This window comes from Rana temporaria, chromosome 4 (genome assembly GCF_905171775.1).
Source record: "Rana temporaria chromosome 4, aRanTem1.1, whole genome shotgun sequence".
NCBI classification, from domain to species: domain Eukaryota; kingdom Metazoa; phylum Chordata; class Amphibia; order Anura; family Ranidae; genus Rana; species Rana temporaria.
Genome location: NC_053492.1, coordinates 215,483,296 through 215,504,763, shown reverse-complemented (window position 1 = coordinate 215,504,763; position 21,468 = coordinate 215,483,296). Strand labels below are relative to the sequence as shown.

Sequence of the window (21,468 nt, the reverse complement as noted above, 5' to 3'; positions counted from 1 at the left end):
GATGGGGGATAGAATCACAAGTCAATGAGAAATGGCAGATAGCAGACCCAGTACCGAAACATATCTTGTAGAGTTAAAAAAAAATAAAAAAAAAAAGAACCAAGAGTAAATAAAGTTTTGCATGATTATTATAGCAGATGTAGAAATATTTCATAATTAATGCTTGAAGACTAATTTTATATACATCCAACAGGAGTCTGTCTAATTATTCAAAACCACTAGAACACATTTCTTTGAGTTTTCTTTCATAAAGAACATAGTTATTTTTGGATGTGTATAGGATACAGATTTCTGTACCAATAATTATTGTAGAGCAGTTATAAAGGCTCCATGAGGTAGTGTATTTACTGTACCTGCTAGGAAACAAGACTGAGGTCCACAATATAGCCCCCTCCGCAAACAGGGCTGCTAAGCAAAGCCAATTGACCAAGACTCAAACACACTATGGCATTGTGGTAACACAGAGTAAACTATGCATTGTAGCAAGGTGTTGCACACAGTTCTGTGCATTGCATATTTTGAATGGTACCCGAAAGAAGCACCTATGCATCACAGCACAATTCAGTGGCATTGTAGTGCACCACAATGCACAGATGTAAACCATCTGTGCTTGGTGTGTCAGATTAGAAAATAACGTAATATCAATTTTTAAGGTGCACTGCTTGCTAATGAAATATGAATGGGCTGTCTTAAGGCAATACACAGCATGAATGGGACTTGTTCATGATTGTTCATATTTTAATAGGCCCGTCTAAAACTATGTGTAGTGATACACATACAGCTGAAAAATTAATATAGACACCATTGAGTTTACTTTGATAAAGAACATTTGCATCAGTCCTTTTGTTGCGTAATACCTCTGAAGCGATAGATTCCTTTAGTAACATACCCCAGTAAAGAGTGTGAGAGAACATGAATATTTATAGACCTCAGATGTGCCTTGTTGTCCTTGGTCCAAGACAAGGCCAGACAATTATGAAAGTCCTATTTTGTGTTGGGAGAAGTAAGCAGATGCATGTGTTAAACATGTGCAGATTTTGTTGTTGTAATTAAATGAATGAATGTTACCCCTAAACAGGATATTCCCTGTTGGGGGGGGGGGGGGGGGACATTCAAGGGAAATATTGAAGTGAATGGAGACTGCATTGGTATCATGGGCAAACACTGAAATTCTTGTTAATTTTAGTACACTGGTGAATAAAACTAAAATTTAGCAAGGTTCCCACAGCTATACAGATTACTGCATTTTCCTGCAATGGAAAATGCATTGCCTGCTACAAGAACATAAGCTGAACACCACATGTTGGCACTTAAGTGTACAAATCTTTAATCATGTAAAGTCAAGATGATTCCAATAGGCTAATGCCCATTATCCTGTGTACCATTTTTTAAATAAAGCCCTCAATGTCATAGGTATCAAAAGAGGGAGAATATAAAAGAGAAACATTTGGTCTAGAAAACCCACCACCACTCTAAGGCACAACTTCAGTGGCACATCATAATGATACATTATGGATTTAAAACACAAAAACAAAAAACATTTCCTTTATATTTTACAATTAATATATGTACCGCTTTTGATTTTCTATTAACAATCAAAATATTTTTGCAACCTACTATACAATGTAATTGTAAAAAAATGTACATCTGTTAAGCTGCCAAAAAACAAAAATTAAAAAAAATAATTTCAAATAAAACTATCCCGCTAGGTCCAAAAATGTCCTAATATCTGCAGTTAAAAAAAATGAAGGTATATTTGCACATCAATAAAAATTAAAATAATTGATAAAAGTAGTGTTGTTGACAGCCATTAAAAACATGATTGGCAAAATATAAAAAAATCAACTGTAATTTAAGAGGTTGCAGATGCGAGAATCTGGTGGAAATAAGGCACTTCTTGTGCAGACTGCAGCATCTCAACAGAAGTATTAAAAAGGGATTATGAATAATGTTCTGGAAAAAACAAGAGGCTAGAAATGATCCTGGAAGCAGGGAGACATTTCAACAGTCAGGGAAGACACAGGAGGTAAGGTGAAGGTGGAGCTCTACACAGACGTGGTCAATCTGTCAATGGAGTTATTGACCTCATTTTTGTTAGAGTCCAGTCCCTTAGCAGCATTCAAAGTGGTACGCAAATTCTCCACAGTCTTTTTCATTGACTTTAATTCCCCAGGGTGGGGCGTAGCCCGTCTTAGCAGTGTAGCCTGAAAAAAAAAAAATAAAAAAAAAAGTTAAAAGTCACGTAATCATTTTGTTTGCAATACATTAACAAAGATGATGAATGAAACTTGCTTCCTCAAGAAAAACTACATACCAACATATACTGCAATTAACTGTCGTACATATTGCAGCAAAGACATTGGTTAACAAGCTCAGAATGCCAAACTGTAGATTTGCACCTAGGGCCACATACCGAAACATACCACTAGCAGACTGTCAATGAAAACTTGCACAGTGATTTGTTTGGCCTGTAGTTGTGGCCAGGTCAGTTACCAGATATACCATGAACCAGATTTGTGACAAGGCCAGTCGACATCACCCCAAAAAAAGGATCTGGCCATGTATCCTGTCCATAAACTGCTGGAATATCTGAATGCAGAAACAAGAACTTCTAAAGCCCTGTACACACGATCTGTTAGTCTGAAGAAAACGGACCGATGGACCATTTTCATCAGACAAACCGATCGTGTGTGTGTGGGCCCCATCGGTTTGTTTTCCATCAGGGAAAAAAAAATAGAACATGTTTTAAAATGTTCCTATGGATAAAAAAACGATAGAAAAAAACGATAGAAAAAAACGATCGTCTGTGTGGAAATCCATCGGTCAAAAATCCACGCATGCCCAGAATCAAGTCGACGCATGCTCGGAAGCATTGAACTTCATTTTTCTCAGCACGTTCCAGTTATGTTCAGATCTTTGTAAACATATGGCTGACCCTGCTGGCTTATAGTCCAGCCAGAGCCTTAATAGGTAAAATAAATATATTGCCGTTTCAGTCACCTAATCTTTATCCAACTTAATATATATTGAGGAGAAAATAAATGATAAAATTGTGGAGACCATGGTAAAATATAACAAAATTGAGTGCAGAAGGAGGGGGTGGGGTCAATGTAAGGTGCCACACATCACAAGATCCATGACTTATTCAGGGTAGGAATTGTAACAGGAAAAAAAAAAAAAAAACATTTTCATATACATTCCCTGCAATGGGATAGTGGTTTATTTTCAGCCCAGTATCTGACCGTGAAGTGGTGCTAAAGTGGAGTAACAAGTTAAAAAGTCCAGACCTCAACTGTAGTCTTTTACCCTTGGGACATGTAGTGAAGCTTATCATCAGATGCCACAGAAAAATTGCACAATGCTCATTTGGCCAGTAGTAGTGGCCAGGGCAGTTCCTATTCCCGAATGTCTTTTTTTAATTGTACACAAAGGAAAAAAATTGTTATTTAAAGTCTCTTCAGTGTAAAAAAAAAAAAAAAAAAAAAAAAACAGTCTACAGGCTTCTGTAAATGTAACCATCAAAATTAAGAGAAAGTGATTGTGGACATAATGTAGATCCATTTACTATTGGTGTGGTATATATTTGCCATAATTAAAAAGGTTCTTTATTTTACAGAAGCATCCATTGCGAATGTGAATAAAAAAAAAAAGAAATCCCTGAATCCCAGCTATTGAATGCTGCCTTTCCAGTCATTGGACTGGCTTCTGTTGAACAGACAGCTGTATACACAGACTGAAAGTCGTCTGCTTCCAGCCAAATCGATTGTCTGAGCTATAAAATGTAATCCAACGTACACTTTAGGAAGTGAGTGTTTGAATATAAGGGTACTCTGCAGTGGTGTGCTGCAACTTTAGTTCCCATGTTACACAAAGATGCTGGTTAATTTTTCTGCAATTTTTGTATAATAAAAGGGTATTTTTTCAACATATACATTTGGGTATTCATGAAATGCAATTACTGCATTTTGCAGTCCTTCCAGGTAATCAAACAGGCTAAGGGGGTTGTACATAATTGCAAGAGTATTTTTACTTAAAAAACACACAACACATTTTATTGAGAAGCCCAAAGTAATAATAATGGAAAAAAAAAAGTCACCGTCTCATCTTCCTCCTCTTCTTTCTCATCATCTAAAAATCGTATGGCACTTATTCTATTCATTGCTCGTTCATTCCAGGTTTCATCAGACATATCATTCACTAAACTTTCAATAGCCCCACACCGTGGTAAATAGTCTGTGGGAAAAAAAATATATTAGTCTACTTCATTGATGCTGGTGCTACAATATACAAATGATTCCACTCACTTTAAAACTAAATCTCACCAATAATTAGAAACTGTTCATAAATAAATTAAAATGTGTCACCAATTCACAGATGTGTATACATATATAGGCTCCACCAGTTCATTTCAAAGGTGTCACTATATAAATAAAAAACAAAAAGCTTCCACCAGTTCATCCAGTTTACCCGGTGAAGTTCATCTTAACAGGTACCAAGGTGAAAACAAAATGTTGCACCTATACAGTTTTTCTACATAAAGAAATACTTCTGTTGCTACCATATCTCAATGTATTAGGTTTACATCTTCCACTGCACAGCATGGTACATGTGATCTAAGAAGGTACAGTCAGTGCTCGTATTTCAAGTGTTGCTGATCACATTCCATTGTTGGATTAACAAATGCTTTCCAAAATAAAAAAAAAAATAAAACTTCTGGAAAAACGAAATCTTAGACATTTGGGGCCCCCCTATGTGGTTAGGCTGCAAAAATTCTCACACATGAGATCCCTCTATATTCAGAAGGAGTAGTAGAATTGTTGTTCTTATAAAACTTTCTGTGGAAAAAAATAATTACTTTCTTTGTTTTTCAAAATTTGGGACAAAAAATGTTATCTTTAAAATACTCACCATGCCTCTAACTAAATATCTTTGGTATCCAAAAGGTGCTTCAACAAAGTGTTGTTGAAAATAAAACAGTGCTTAAAGCGGAGTTCCACCCAAAAATGGAACTTCGCTTTTCGGAACCCTCCCCCCCTCTGGTGTCACATGTGGCACATTTCAGGGGGGAGGGGGTGCAGATACCTGTATAATACAGGAATTTGCACCCACTTCTGGGGAGAGAAGATGGTGGCAGGGGCAGGGACCTCCACTTTAATAAAATAACACTAAATGAAAGCTCTGTCTAAAAAAAAACGATACAGATACTCCTCGTTTAACGACCATTTGGACTTACAACCAGCTGTCACCACCTGAACGACCCACTATACATCATTGTATTGTACAGTATTTTCAATTGTGTTCTGTACTTATGCAAATTAACGACAAGCCGTCACGGTTATACTGCGGCAGGTTGGCTCCCCATGGCAAAACGCCACAACTGTACGTCGGCCGCTTAAATAAACTGTAGGGGGCACATGCGCCCGTGGCACCGCAACCGATACACGTGGCCGGTGGGTTCGATGCAAGCCGGCCACCTGTGATCGCTCTTGACAAACAAAAACAGAGACCTGTCAAAGTAAATAGACAGATATCCATTCTGTCAGGAGAAGAGTTTAGGAACAGCGATCTGTCTCCTCCTCCAGGCAGTCCCATCCTCCCTAGGTAACAGTTAATCCCTTCCCTACCAGTGACATTTATACAGTAATCAGGGGCTATTTTAGCTCTGATCACTGCATAAATGTTAATAGCCCTCAAAAAAATGTCAAAAGTGTCCGATCAGTCCGCTGCAATGTCGCAGTCCCGCTAAAAATCACCATAAATCTATTCCCTATTTTGTAGTGCAAACCAATCAATATACGCTTACTGCAATTTTTTAACCAAAAATATGACCTTTTCTTGTTTATAGCACAAAAAAATTATCGCAGAGGTGATCAAATAACACCAAAAGAAAGCTCTAATGTGGGATAAAAATATATTTGGGTACAGCATCGTACGACCACGCAAGTGTCAGTAAGGCCTCATGCACACTGGACATTTGACGTTTTTACAGCAGCTGTTTTTGGCTGTAGACGGTTTTTTCTACAGTCATTAAACGCTCCATCATGTTATCTCCATGTCCATGTTATCTTATGTTGTAACCAGCAGTTTTGGGCAGTAGCGTTTTTGAGCAGTAAAAAAAAACAAAAAAAAACAAAAAAAAAAAAAAGAAGAAGAACTAGTGGGTTTTCTGAGAAGTTTTTCAGCTGTAAAAACGGTCCAACGCTGATAAATGTCGATAAACACTCAAAAACATTGTTCACCAGCGTTTAACATTATTTTTATTTTTTTTAAGAAAAATTATCAGTAAAAAACGCTAAACGCGGAAAACCGCTACAAACGCGAGAAACGCTAACAAACACTAAAAACGCTATTGCAAAAATAAACGTTCAACTCACTGCAAAGCTACTGGCAGTTTTATAAAGTTATTTTAATGTCCAGTGTGCATGAGGCCTTAAAGCGACACAGTGCTGTATCGCAAAAACTAGCCTGGGGCAAGGGGGGGGGGGGGAATCCTCCCAGTTCTCAAGTGGATAGAACAATGATATTAAGCTGGGGTTTTGTGTGTGGACTTTTTTCACAATACAGTACAGTAGTTGCAGAAGTATGCTTAAAATATTGATTACTTGTGGCTCCTCGTTTAACGACCTGATTGTTGGAAGGGAACCTGGTCGTGAGGAATACCTGAACAACATTACAGTGGAACCTTGGATTATGAGCATAATCCAGGAGAATTCTCGTAATCCAAAGCACTCGCATATCAATGTGAGTTTCCCCATAGAAGCCAATGGAACCAAAAATAATTCATTCCGCATGGACTTCAATGGCATGCAAAACCGCATGTGGCCAGAAGTGGGGGGGGGGGGGGTCACCGGAGAGCCTCGGAAACAATCAGAAAGGCCCAAGGACAGCACGGCTGACCCCAGAAACCCTCGGAAACACCCAGGAACGGAGTATTTACAAACGGCTCCGGCGCCCCCGCACCTCAGGCCAAATGCGGTACTGCACACCCCATTAGCTTGAATTCTGCTTGTTTCGCGAGACAACCCTCGTAAACCGAGTCAGAATTAAAAATAAAAAAAATAAAATTGCTAGTCTTTTTAAAATGCTCGTTATTCACGTTACTCGTGAACTGAGGTTCCACTGTAATTTGGGTACAGTGTTAAATGACTGAATAATTGTCAGCCAAATTACTACCGCACTGAAAACTTAAAACCAGCCTGGAAAGGAAGAGGATATCAGCATGCTGGTATTGAAGTGGTTAAAGTGGCAATGACCACTAATGATAGTGAATTTTTTTATAAGTGTTTGGTGACTCCATCCATGCTTTTACGCAAGCGATACAAATTTTTTATCAAATGTTGTTTTATATGCAGAGCAACCACTGGACTTTGTCAGAAAAATGGATTTATATTGCACAAAAGCAGTAGAAATACTTACCTTGGCCACTAGTTTCAGAAGGCATCTGTGGTAGTAGTACACACGTCAAAACCTTTTCCCCAGTCTCGGGATCAACATCTGTCTGAAAAGTCAGCAGAGGCTGGGACTGGTTATCCGATAACCATAATGCCTTCAATTTGAGCGAGGTCAATGACAGAGGTAAATGGGATAATCTATACAAACCAAAATAAAAAATGTTATAAATTAAAATTGCTTGGAGAATCATCAGTATATATGTATTGCTTTACCAGCTTCTTTGCTACAGCTAATAAAATAGTTTGCAACCACATGAGTTAAAAGATAAACTAAAATTCAAATAAGTAACACTTGCATAAAATCTAAAAAAAACAACTACTATGCTTCTAAAATTTCTAAAAAAACAAACACTTGACAGTGTGGATCTCTATAAATCAAAACCAGAAGTCATAAAAGTAACATGGATGTTGAAAGCACTGCAATAGGTAGAGTACCTACATGACTAACACGAGTCATTCACTTTAAAATTATCTTGGCTTTGCAGAATTACCCATAAAAAATCACTGCAAGAAATCTAAGAAGCATATTGTTACCTGTTCCCAGCAACATCAAAGACATGGAGTTCAGTAGCTTGTGCAATTTCTGGAGGAATACGTGTCAGACGGTTTTCACGCAAGCAAAATACATTAAGACTACAACATCCGCCAATCTGTAACAATTACAACAAAACATTCAAGTGTTACTAAAAATGTAAAAAAAATTAAACTAAATATGTTATACTCACTCGTTCTGTGCAATAGTATTGCACACAGAGTAGCTCTAAACTTCCTCTTCTGGGGTCCCCTGCTGGCGATCTAGGCTTTTCCTCTTTTTCATGTGCCCCCACAGCAAGCGGCTTATGTGGGCACACAGTGTGTGCTTGCTCCTGAGCTGTGTGGGTCTCTGAAGCCACCCTCCATAGACACACACAGCGGGACTTTACCCTGCCATCTGCTATCTCCTCACTGCATTTAATTGACAGTAGCAGAAGCCAATGGCTCCTGCTGCTGCCCAAGTCCATGTGTGAAGAGGAGCAGAGGTGAGAAGAGGAGATGCAGTCGTGCACAGAGCTGTATCTCTTCTCTCCTGTTGTTCTAAAGCCATGTTGGCTTTAGAACAACTTTAAAAACAAGTACACTGCCTTACTGTAGTACCAAAAAAAATTATCTATTTGAGTTTATCTAAGCTACTTAAAAAGAAGTACAGCCAAAGCCCATTTGGCTGTACTTTAATGGATTACAGAAGCACAGTTTGCTCTGCACTCCTTTGACTCGTTTTCAGCAAACACTGACATCACAGAGACAATCCAGCTGCTCCCGCCCCCTTTACAGCCCAGTGCTGGGGGGGGGGGGGTCTCTGCTCAGGAAGCTCTGAAAACCTAAGGATTGGCAGAGTTTGATCGCTCGGTTCTCAGTCCTAGAGCCGGCAGGAGACAGATGAATCGTTGGATCGATGCTGCATCCAGCACATATTTTTGCGAGTAAAAAAAATAAAATATATATATTTTTTTCTCAGGAACCAGCAGAACATTGGACTCTTGATCGGTGAATCACAGGTACAATGTTGGGTTCCTGCAGATGCTTCCTAAAGCTCTCTGCCTGTACCTCTCTACTAGCTGTCAAGTTTCAGAGTTGCATGAAGTGTGAATTGACTACAAAGAGAACTACAAGCTGTCTGCTGTGGTGGAAGGTGGGACTGGTAGGTAATTAATTTACAGACCACACTGAATGACTGGTGCAGCTGTGTGGGTGGAGGGGGGTTCTAGCAACAGGTTACATAATGCATTTGCTGTAAGGAGGGAGAAGGGGTGGGGCTGTGCTGTGTATGGATGCACACAGCCTGGCAGCAAGCCTATAGGCGTGTTCCCATAGCAGCCAACTTGCTATGGGGGAACTTGCAAAAAAGAGAAGAGGCGAAGTGGACAGCGCCGAAAAGGGACCCCAAAAGAGACGGCTCTGTGCAATACCATTTGCAGGTAGGTATAACAGGTTTTATTATTTTAAGGGTGGAAAAAAAGCCTTTACAAGCACTTTGTGAAAGTAGTTAAAGTTTAAAATCAGGTTCATGTTTACAGTATTTAATAATCCCCTTAGCCCCCATTCACATCTAGGCGCTTTAACGCCTGTAGTGCTACGCCGCTGCCGCCAGAGGGATGAAAACACATGTCCCTCTATGGAGATGGTTCACATCTCCACGCCGGACGCCTGAAAAAAGGTCCCGGACCTTTTTTTCAGGCGGCTTTCGGCGTTCGGCTAGGAGATGGGAACCATCTCCATAGAGGGGGTCAATCTGGGGCACATCTAGGCGGACAATACCGGCGTTTTGTCGCCGCAAATCGCGGTACAAAACGCCGCTATTTGTACCGCGATTTGCGGCGACAAAACGCCGCAAATTTGTCTGCCTAGGTGTGAATGGAGCCTTAGTCTCTCTCCCTTGCCCCCTCAATACAATCAGCAACATCACCTTGCAACCCCTCACATGCACACAGTTCTATAGACTTGAAAAAGGACAATAGTCCTGCAGTATGGGTATGTCCCATTCAAGTCTATAGTAAGTTAAAATCATAGCTAGACCATCACAATATTTTTAAAGGCAGTGGTGCAAATTGTGTGAGAGTCAAAGTCATTATAGGAAGAAATATCTTGCAATGGACACAACTGATTGTATTGACTGATTTTTACAGGAAGACTTTTGAATAAAGGATTAAAAACTTTAAATCTCAGTTTTTGTCATTAATTTAATTGTCCATCTTGCAAATAATACACTACACTTTTCTTTGAAATGCAATATAGTCACATTTTTTGACTAAATAAAGCAGACATGGCATTGTTGCTGCTCTACTTCCAGATGGCACACTTTCAATAAAAGAAACCAATACAGTTTTACCCTAATTTAACAGATTGCAATCAAAAATGTTGAAGATTAAGACATAATAAAATTACAAATTTTACGATTGTGAAATATTTTATAATAGGTTTTCTTTAAATTGCTCTCTGCTTTGTTAAGCTGCACACAAGAGCCAAATGGCCCAAATACAAGCAGAACCATCTTTAAAAACAATAGAATATGAGCAACATGGTCGTCTTGCCCTGGAATGCACCCTGCTGGGACCAACCACAGATTTTCCAACATTATACACATGCAGTTAAGTTAATATTACCCTTTTCTCCATTAAACAAAAAAAAAAAAAAGTGGTGAGTGATCAACCAAAAAATGATTTTAGGAAAAATGCTGGAATATCTGTGAGCAGTAGCAAATATTTTAGTACATGCAAATGCATATTATGTGTCAGAAAATAACCAATACACTGCTTTTCTGTTTCTAGCCCTGTTTGAATCCTTGTGAATATGGGGCAATGTGGCTGATCCTTCTATTTTATTGCAAGAGTTCTTGCACCACACGCCAACTGTAGTCGTAAAAGGTAAAGTATATTGTATTTTTAGTGAGCACATATTTAGTCTATTCATTAATATAATGTATAGAATACTTGTAAAATAATCTGTTATTGAGGGATCAGGATATGATGGAACAGACCTTAGTGTCTTCACCATTTCCATTTTATCACATACCAAAATGGTAACAAGGGTCAAAAAGAGGGGGGTGTAGTGCAGTGTGTGGTCCCACATGCACCACAGCAAGACTCATTACCTCGTCAGGACCTTGTGAATACTGGAAATTCAATTCCATCATGAGTTGTTGCCAACTCTTAACTTTCTTTGTTGAAATAAATTCATATTTAAAATGGGCCTCAACGCTATACAGGACAGACATTACTAACTGGCCTCAGAATCGGATAAAGGAGATTAGTCCTTTATGCATGCCAAAAAATTTACTCCAAGGCGGGTATGGTCCCCAGGCCTTTTACAGTATTGCTTTTGCATACTTGGATTACATTTTTTTAAATCAAAAATTCTGCATTATTATTGTACTTACCTCTTTTGGCAAAGACATTAGTTTATTCCTATCAACATTCAAATTGTTTAGCTTCTTTAATTTCCCAATGCTTCTTGGCAGAATCTGTGTTATAAAAACAGTGTTTGAATAAATTATGTGTTCTGGTCTGCAGAAAAATGCTAACCTGAACAAGAGACAGATTAGGAAATATCAGCAATTAACAACATATTTCATATTTTCATTAGATAAAAAGAAAACAAACAAAGAAAGAATACAACAATGCAAGTTTGAACTTTAGGAACTATACCACAAATGCTCTAAATCTTTTCATGCAAGCCGATTATAGCATCTTCTATATTTAAACAAAAAACAAATACGCAGAAATTCAGATGAAACACTTTAGAAAAATAGCAATAAATCCATGTTATGTACTAGAGTTTCTATTTTATGCAAATTACATTTGCAGGACAAATGAAGGTTTCATTTGGCAGCAAAATGAAATGTCTTTTTACAACAGGGAGAGGAGAAAACAATGCACTTTGTTGTACGGTTTGCCAGTTTAAAGTAATAACCTAATATAGTCAATAACTTTGGATGCAGCATTCTGTAATATAAGCAAATGTCTGCAAAAAACCACAGAGCTGAAGAAATGAATTAATGCCATTTGTAATATGGGAGCCAGGAATCACCAGACAGCTGCTTGTAAAATTAAACAGTCTTTAGTGTATTCACAAAAAGAAAAGAAAAAACACTTTCTTCAGCACAGCAGTCCATAATGCTGGTATAATAAAAAATCAATAAAAAAAAAACCATGATGGCTCACCACCAACATACTAGTGCAGCACCAGGACTGCAGACCTATAAGATATCTTTTGAACTTCAGGGTAAGCATGGGAAACCATCAGAACTAGCGCACACATACGTATTGTTTACGCTAATGTAAAAATGTTAATTGTTGTGATAGGTTATGTGAGGTGACACTTACAGTACAGTGGATCATATCCCCTGAGGAAGCCCAGTTTCAGTGCGAAACATGTCGGGATCTACATAAATGCCACTGCAAACATAAGGACTGTACCATACAAGTCATACTGTATATGTTTTTATGGAGGATCCGATACCATCTTTCGCTAAAATAAATAGACATTTTTTAATGACATCTACTGGATTATTTTTGCATTGCACCTTAAAAAAGTCCCATTAAACTGCAACCGCACTTTCAAATCAAGGGATGTGGTGCTGTAATCATTGTTCTTTATTAACAACAAGATCTTTTCCAAGGAAATATACCTCTTTTACATCTAAATGTCACCTTCATGTAAATCAGTCGTGTGACACAAGCATGCAACATATTACTAAGTGAGGGAAGCCAAAAAAGCAAATCCCAGTGCATATTTTTTAATACTCTGCAAAATACATATTTAGCATACCCATAAAAAAAGAGTTATTTAAATGCCACACTCGCCCCTACTGCTATCCAAACCATTCTGCTTATACCAATAAAAAGTAGAACATTTTGACATGACAAACTGACCACATAATACAAAGGAACAGTACATCGTAAGAAATGAAGTGAAGTGAAGTAAAATTTGGAACATGGATACAGAAAACAATAAAAAAAAAAAAAAGATGTCTGTGTCAGAGGTACTGAACTATGAACGATTCAGATCCTTTACATCACAGCCTCCCTCTTGCCTTTGCATCAGAGTCCCCTTCACATGATTGTCCTCAGTCCCTCCACTTCACATTCAGTCCCCATCCCCTTTACAACACAGACCCCCTTCACATCAGTATCCTCAGTTCTCTCTTCACATCACAGCCCCCCCCCCCCACCCTTTAAATTACATTACTCCTTTGCAGCAATGAGCACCCCCTTACATCACATTTTCCCTTTCAAATCAACCCCCTTCTTCTGATCACATCGCACTCCCCCTTATAGTCCTATCTTGCACAGCAGGTATGTTAACAAGAGGGTACTTGGTTGCTAGGACGGTCCTGCATCTGAGAAACGAAGTACCAGCTGTCCAACGTGAAAAGTTTGGCATCTCTCACTTTTCGCCCAGACATGCCGTGTCCCCCTGCTCTCTGCTCTATTGTCAGGATGACAGCAGCAGCAGGGTAGAAAGGACACCACCCAAGAGAGAACACTTGTCATTGTTGCCATGGGCATTGACCGTTATATATAGATGAGCAGTGACTCACAGAAATTATGATTTTTTTTTTGTGGGTAAAGATACAAACAAGCAGCATTTTGATTGCATTCTTTCTCCAAGTATTTTGAAAAACTACAGTAAAAGAAAAAAAAAAGTTTCCTTAGTTTAGTGCACAAAGTATAATTTGTATTCAGTTTATCACAATATTAGAATTTAAACTCCAGGAATCCAACCAATTTGTAAAATGTGCTGGCATACTAGGAGTTATGTTTAGAGGTGTATGCTATCTCAAGGAATTATTTCTTTAATTGACATCTGAGAATTTTACAGGGCTCACACAGCACCTCTGCCTGCCCCCCTTCCCTCTGCCGTTTATTCATAAAAAGCCTTTGTATTCTGTGAATGAGTTCACTTAATACAAAGCATTCTGTGATTGGGCATGAAGAGGGGAAGGCACAGCAGCCTCATGAGCTGAGGCCAGAGGTCCAGCAGCAGAGCGCCAGAAGCTTAGTGATAGTTATGCTCCTGGCACTCAAAAAAAAAAGAGAAGGAAACTAAAGTCCACGAGGTAGCATGGACCTTGTTGAGCCTTAAAGCCTTGTTACACCCTCAAAAAAAATGTAAGTCAGAAGCTAAAAACACTGTAGCTGCTGACTTAATATAAGGGCATTTACCTTTCCAGGGATCCAGCAATGTCTCACTCGAGCCAATACTTTAATTGGCTTTGGGTGCCAGTAACTTCGGTAAGGGAAATTAGCAGTGGAGCTTAGTGACTTCACAGCCGGTTTCCTGCCACACTGCGCTTTGTCAATGGTTCCGCAGTCTTCTGGGACCTGTAATGTGTACTAGAAGACAACGGGGGAGGAGGAGGAGAGGGGGCCGAACTTCCACACACTTCTGACTAGAAGTGGGAACGGGAACCTGTCAATACACTGTACCAGTAGTTTCCCCCAAAAAGTGTCAAATGTGACAGCGGAGGGGGAATGCAAACAAGTGGAATGTCCCCTTTTGGATAAAGTTCCACTTTAAGGCCATCTCCACCTTTAGCAACATGTTACATCCGTGTTTAGGGTGTAAAAATGAACATGTTGCCAAGCACCCAACTTGTAGCCCGATTTCAGACGTCCAGAGTGCTTTTCTTCTCCCCCGCAGTCATTGTCAGATTTAAAATCAGAACCACTGTGTGGGCACATCTTTTATTCACAGAGAGAAAGTAGTTCTCAATGGAGAATGAGTTACATAGTTACATAAGGCAAGGTTGAATAAAAACACTAATCCATGCAGTTCAACATATGTGGGTGGGAGTGTGTGTGTGCGTTTATGTCAGTACCATTTCACATATCCCTGTATAGTGTGTTCTCCAAGATGCCCATGCAAGTTTTTTTTAATTTTTGACTCTCCCCACTGACATCAACTGTGGAAGCGAGTACTACATTCTTACTACTCTGACAGTAAAGAACACCCTATGCAGTTTAAGGTCAAACCACTTCTTGGAAACGTCATTGGGTGGCCATGTGTCTTTATAAGCGACCTGAGACTGAACAGTTTTCTCCCTATGCCAGTATCACCATTTATATATTTGTATATTGTGATTATACAGTATCTCCTCTTAGGACACTTTCACACTGCTTTGCAGCAAAACCGCATGGAAAAACCCATACGTGTTGTCACATCTTTGGTGAGTTGCATTAAATTTACCGCAAAGCATGGTGTGTTTTTGATGCGCTTGTGTTGCATTTTAACTCCCCCCCATTTTACATCACAAAGACCTTCCCCACAGGCATTCTGCATTTCTGATGCGGTGTCCATTAATTTCAATGGGAAGGTGTGTTTTTGGGGCAGTTTTTTATCCAACTGAACATGCACCAAAAATGCAGCAGAGAATTTTTTTAAACCAACAGAAGCGCAACTGATCAGTGTGAAAAACTACATAGCATTTAAAAAAGGGATGCATTTTTCTTCTGCTTTTTATTACCTGAAGAACTGAACAAAAAAAAGATTTTTTATAACAGCTTACCTGTAAAATCCTTTTCTTCAAGTACATCACAGGACACAGTGTCACGGTCTAGAGTCAGGCTCAGAGGCCAGTAGCTATAGCAGCAGAGCAGATATTCAGACAGGTCACCCTGGCTGATGACACGGGTTCACTTAAGGTGCGGGGTCTAAGCACTAACCGCTATTCACCAGAGCTACTGATGGTGGAGATGGGCTTTGCTGCGTGTTAGTGCCAGGTCGCGGTCCTCAGGATAGCCCCACCAGGAGGTGAGCAAGCCGGGGTCCGGAAGCAGATAACAGGTAGGGATCAAGCAGAAGTGTAGTCGGGGAACAAGCCATAAGTCGGTAACAAATAGTTGCAGGTTGGGATTCAGCAGAAGCGTAGTCGGGGGGACGAGCCAAATGTCAATAGCGAATGGTAGCAAACATACGGTCGGCAGCAAGAGAGACAGGAGCAAGATATTGGCTGGTGAAGGCACAACATTCTGGCAACCAGGAAGTGCAGGGACATGGCTTAAATCAGGAAGTTCATGGGAGGAGCAAAGGGTTCAAGGTTCAAGGCAAACAAGATTCAAGACAAGATCATTCAAAGAACTATCCAAGGAACTGTTCAAGGAGCTGTCCAGCATGCCAGGTGGATCAGCAAGCAGAGTCACCACCAGACACACCAGAGGTCTCAGGTTCAAGCCCAGGTCCTAACACAGAACTATTAGTAATAACTATGTGGGTTATAGGCCACCTTCAGGTGATGGACACTGGCACACCCAAGACAGAAGTCCCCTCCCCTATATAACCCCTCCCATACCAGGAGTACCTCAGTTTTTGTAGCAAAGCAATAAGTATCACAAGAAGAGGGGCGGGACGTCTGTGTCCGGTGATGTACTTGAAGAAAATGATTTTATAGGTAAGCTGTTATTTTCTTTCGTACATCAAGGGACACAGAGCCATAGTAATAATGTGGGATGTCCCAAAGCAATTTCATTTGAGGGGAGGAAGACACCAAAATTACTAGGGCACCAAAAGACATGAGGACCTATACTGCAGCCTGCAGCACACTGCCCCCAAAGGAGATATCCTCATGCCTTCCTACATCCACCTGAAAGAATCTAGTGAATGTATGGACTGAAGACCAAGTTGCGGCCTTGCAGATCTGAGTCATGGAGGCCTGGTGATGCACTGCCCATGAAGCACTAACTGCACTAGCAGAGTGCGCTCTAATTTGAAAGTGTAGAACCCTCCTTTTTAAACCATAAGCCTGAATAATAACTTGCCAAATCCACTTAGAAATAGTAGATTTCGATGCTGCCTGCCTCTTCCTGGGGCCCTCTGGCAGTATGAACAAAACATCAGTTTTTCGAATCTGAGCAGTCTCCTTCAGATAGACTAACTGCTCTCACTACATCCAAGGAATGTAATGACTTTTCTTCCACAGAACAAGGTCCTGGAAAAAAATGAAGGAGAACAATATCTTGGTTCAAATAAAAACCTGACACTACCTTAGGTAGAAAGGATGGATGAGGGTGCAACACTAACTTGTCCTTGTGAATCATTAAAGCGGAGTTCCGGCCACAATTTCACTTTTTAAATATAAATACCCCTGTAATACACAAGCTTAATGTATTCTAGTAAAGTTTGTCTGTAAACTAAGGTCCGTTTTGTTAGGTTGTTACAGCATTTAGACACTTTATAAAATAGAAATTGACTGGGGCCATCTTAAGTGTGGGCATCATGAAGCCAGACTGTATGACTTCCTGGATTTCAGTCTTGAAGATCTTGCACAAGCAGTGTAATAGGTTTCAGATCAGGTTTCAGCACCTGTACTGTCCAAGTCACATGATTCTTCGAGACTGGGGAGTGCACAGACTCCTGGAAAGTTACACCCACTACATTCCCAGGAGTCTGTGCGGTGTAGGTTAGGAAGCTTAAGCACCTAGGTGCAGGAAGAGGGAAGATTAACTATTCTGCCTAGCAACAACACTTTGAAGGCATCTACATTTTTTTTTTTCTTAAAGGACTAATGACATTTTTTTAAAACTACTGATGTAATGTTATATTTATGGGTTGAACTCTACTTTAAATATGGCTCTTTACAAGAAAGGGCAGCCAATGCGCATAGCTTTCTAGCAAAGGATATAGCAACCAGAAAAATCGAATTTCATTGTCAAAGGGACTATGACGTAAATGCTCAAAAAGGGCTGCTTTTTCAATAAAAACAAAACCAAATTCAAGTCCCATGGACACAAGGGTGATTTAACTGGCAGATTGATCCATGTTACCCCCTATATAAAGGCCCAGACCAAAGAATGCGCAGTGAGCGGCCTCTGAAACAATACCGACAAAGCCCTGACCTGACCCTTGATAGTACTCAAGACCAGCTTAATTTCTATGCCCAATTGCAGAAGGGCAAGAATTCTACCTAGGACATACTTTCGAGGATACTTTTAATATGTATTGTCACAGTGTCTCCCAGTGTTAGTTCTACTTGCGACTCGCTCATAAGCGCAAACCAGAGTGAACCGGCACCGGTGAACGACCATTGGTAGTGAAAAGCTTCCTGTGGATGTAGAGGGGTGTTCGCCTTGTGAAGATTACGTCTGCCAGCGAGGGCCCCTGTGTTATGTGCAGACTTGTTTGATTGGTGGGGATATGTTCGCTTTGCAAAGACATTATCGGTTTGATACCCATCTGCTTTTGCAGAGGGATGTATATGAATGTCTTTATGTGTGCCTGATCACCACGTAGAGGGACCATGAGCATGTCCCTGCAGAAAGCCTCGCGTCCATAGGAATGTTAGTATAATCTGGCTATGCATTGTTCTCTGAAGAATGCAGAATAAGAATTCACAGCAATGGTAGAAGCAGGAATGTGTGCGTGAGCTTGGTCGGAACAGTGTTCAAGAGTTCTTAGGTGCCAATCTCACTGCACATGGGTACATTTGTTAACTGTAGAAGCACAGTTTGTACAAAAGGGCGGGAAATTGTGCACACTGTGCTGCACGGGCAAACCCAGACACTCCTAGTCATTGTTTTTTTTTAATATACATGTGTTTTCATTGGTTGAGTTTTGCATAACACAGACTGTTTGAAGGAATGCCTGGGCTCGATTGGCTGAATTGTATAGTTACAAAGCCTTTTGTTACCCCTGGTCAAAGTCCTATAAATAAACGAAGCTCCCATAACAACCCACGACTGTTTGTGAATTTTCCCATTTGAGAATAACTATTCTGCGTCTTACTTGGTAAATTTGAGTGCACTCAATTGCATTATTCAAAAGATTAGACATTTTATTACAAGTAATACTACCAATGTAGCTTATGTATTACAGTGCCCCTGCAGGCAGACCAAGAAACCCCTTAAGAGGAGGCCGGCTGAGCATTGCAAAATATACAAAAAGGATACAAACATTGTAGTGTATACTTGCACTTTAAGATTGTGCACAAAAGGGATCCCTCATTACTGCAATTTGTGGGGAGTAAAACAGAGTTCACTCACATTGAAGAGAGTCAAATGGAATGAGGGAAGTGGATTTACTGGCAAAATTCTTTGACTACGAATGGCTTGCATATAGCACTAGACTTAAATTGTTATATCAGGGATTATTATCGTAGTCCTGATTAGGATATTAGGCCTTTCGCATATTGGGGTGGATATTCAACCTCTGGGGGGATGAAGGAATATATTGAAACTAAATAAAATTCATATTTTTTATATGGAATTACACTGTTGGGCTGCTCTTTTTCTGAATATGCAGTGGGTAAATAATTTGACCCCCTGCAGATTTTGTAAGTTTGCCCACTTGCAAAGAAATTAAAAGTAATTTTTTTTATCATAGGTGTATTTTAAAATAGGAGGCAGAATGTCAACCAAAAATCCTGAAAAACACACACATAAAACCAAACGTTATAAATTGAGCTGCAGTTCAGTGAGTAAAATAAGTATTTGATCCCCAAGCAAAACATGACTTTGTGCTTGCCAATAAGGGTTTCTCCACCAAGTACTGAGGAAAGACGTTTCTTGTAGTTGGTTACCAGGTTTGCACACATTTTGGTTCCACTCTTTACAGATATCCTCTAAATCCTTATGTTTTCTTGGGAGTCACTTGGCAGCGCTGTTTCAGCTCCCTCCATAATCTTAAAAAAATAAATTAAGGCTGGAGGCTGGTGCTTCTTCTTGAGCCACTCCTTTGTTGCCTTGGCGGTATGTTTTGGGTCATTGTCATGCTGGAAGACCCATCCACCACCCACCTTCAGTGTTCTGATCCAAGATTTTACAATATATGGCACCATTCATTGGACCCTCAATGTGGCAAAATTAGCCTGTAGCTTTAATAGAGAAACAGCCCTAAAGCATGTTTCCATCTGTGCTTGACTGTAGAGATGGTGTTCTTAGGGTCAAAGTCAGCATTTTTTCTTCCTCCAAACACATTGAGTCAAGTAAATAGCATATAGCTCAATTTTGGTCTCATCTGACCACAGCACTTTCTTCCAATCCTTCTCTGAATCATTTAGATGTTCATTGGCAAACTTCAGACAACCCTGTACATGTGCCTTCTTTTTTTTGTTTACAAACTTTTATTGTAATAATAATGAAAGGTTGCACAAATATAATGACAATGTAATCAATAATAGAAAGTCAGTAGAATAGTACATAGTATATCATTCAAAGTAATTATCGTTGTACTACAGTAAAGGTAATAAACAGGTAGCAGTATTTTAATGTATTGCAATCTAGTAATATCTTAAGTGGTATGGGTAGTGATGGTAAAGAAAAGGGGAAGGGAGAGGAGAAGAATATTGAGTATTATGGTAAGTTCCAATTCGACCATTTAGAGTTGTAAATATGGAGGTTGCCATTTAAGGTATGATATTTTCTCAGAAATCTTATAAACATCCATTCTCTCCAATACTTGTGACCAAAGGATAGTATTAGATTTCCAATTAAGGGCGATCATCCATTGGATCGAGCTCCATAGGGAATGGAATAATCTCATGTGTGAAGTTGGTATATCTGGAATCGTTGCATATCAAAGACAGATTTGTGGATTAAGAGAGATTTTATGACCATAGGATGACTCAAATCTAGATGTTGCCTCACGCCATATTTGGTCTAGAAAAGGGCAGCTCCAAAATGTATGTAATAACGTGCCTTGTTCTGAGCAACCTCTAAAACAATTGGGAGATATTGAGGGGTAAAATGAATGTAATTTGGAGGGTGTGAGGTACCACCTAGAAAAGAGCTTTACTGGAGTATCTCTAAAGGACATTGCTTTATTACATTTTTGAAGGTTTTCAGACATGGAGTACCATGAGTCTGCTGAAAAGGAACAATCAAGATCTTTCTCCCAACGGAGCATCGGGTTAGATTTCTCCTGTAAATTAAGGTTGCTAAGGTAGTGATATAGTCTGGAAATCATTCCCTTGTCTCTGGAGGATGTTAGACAAATTCTTTCAAATAAAGTAGTAGAGTGTGAGGAAAGTGAAAAATGTCGTGAGTAGAAGGATTTAATTAGTTGGTAGTTCATGTATTCTATGGGGGGGGAGGTTATATTCTTTCTGTAAAGTATGAAAGGATTTAAAGACCCATTTGGATTGTAGAGAATTTAGTGTGGTAAGATTATTGTCTATCCATAACGTGAACAGGGGTCTGTTGGTAAAGGCCAAGTGGAATCTGGGGTCCCCCAAAAAGCAAGTGAGAGGAGATATGGTCGAGGATAGGAGATATGAGTCTTTAATTTTTTTCCAAAGTTGGAATAGATGAGCAACTATCATGTTACGTTTCAGAAGTTTATGGTACAGGACATAGTTGGACCAAGGTAAGCCTTGAAGGTTATAGGGAAGAATTGAGGTGGATTCAAAGACTTTCCAGGGTATATTTTGGGATGGGGAGAACCATTGTGAGAGTTGGGACAGCCTAGCGGCAAGAAAATATTGCCCTAGGTTAGGGAGGCCCAATCCACCCTTCGATTGAGGCCTATGCATAAGAACATAACTGTATCT

The 21,468-nt window shown here is 39.6% G+C and overlaps 1 protein-coding gene across 1 annotated transcript in view; it reads right to left on the bottom strand.

Annotated features, from left to right (window-relative positions):
- Positions 1-1,303: 1,303 nt before the first annotated feature.
- LRRC1 (leucine rich repeat containing 1) overlaps positions 1,304-21,468 on the bottom strand; it is a 239,647-nt gene continuing 219,482 nt past the window's right edge. The window contains exons 10-14 of the mRNA XM_040349833.1: positions 11,365-11,448; positions 7,986-8,101; positions 7,417-7,589; positions 4,097-4,233; positions 1,304-2,204 (exon numbers count right to left, since the gene is read on the bottom strand). Coding sequence (XP_040205767.1) covers positions 2,046-2,204; positions 4,097-4,233; positions 7,417-7,589; positions 7,986-8,101; positions 11,365-11,448 — 669 coding nt within the window. The 3' untranslated portion in view covers positions 1,304-2,045. The remainder of the gene's footprint in view (positions 2,205-4,096; positions 4,234-7,416; positions 7,590-7,985; positions 8,102-11,364; positions 11,449-21,468) is intronic.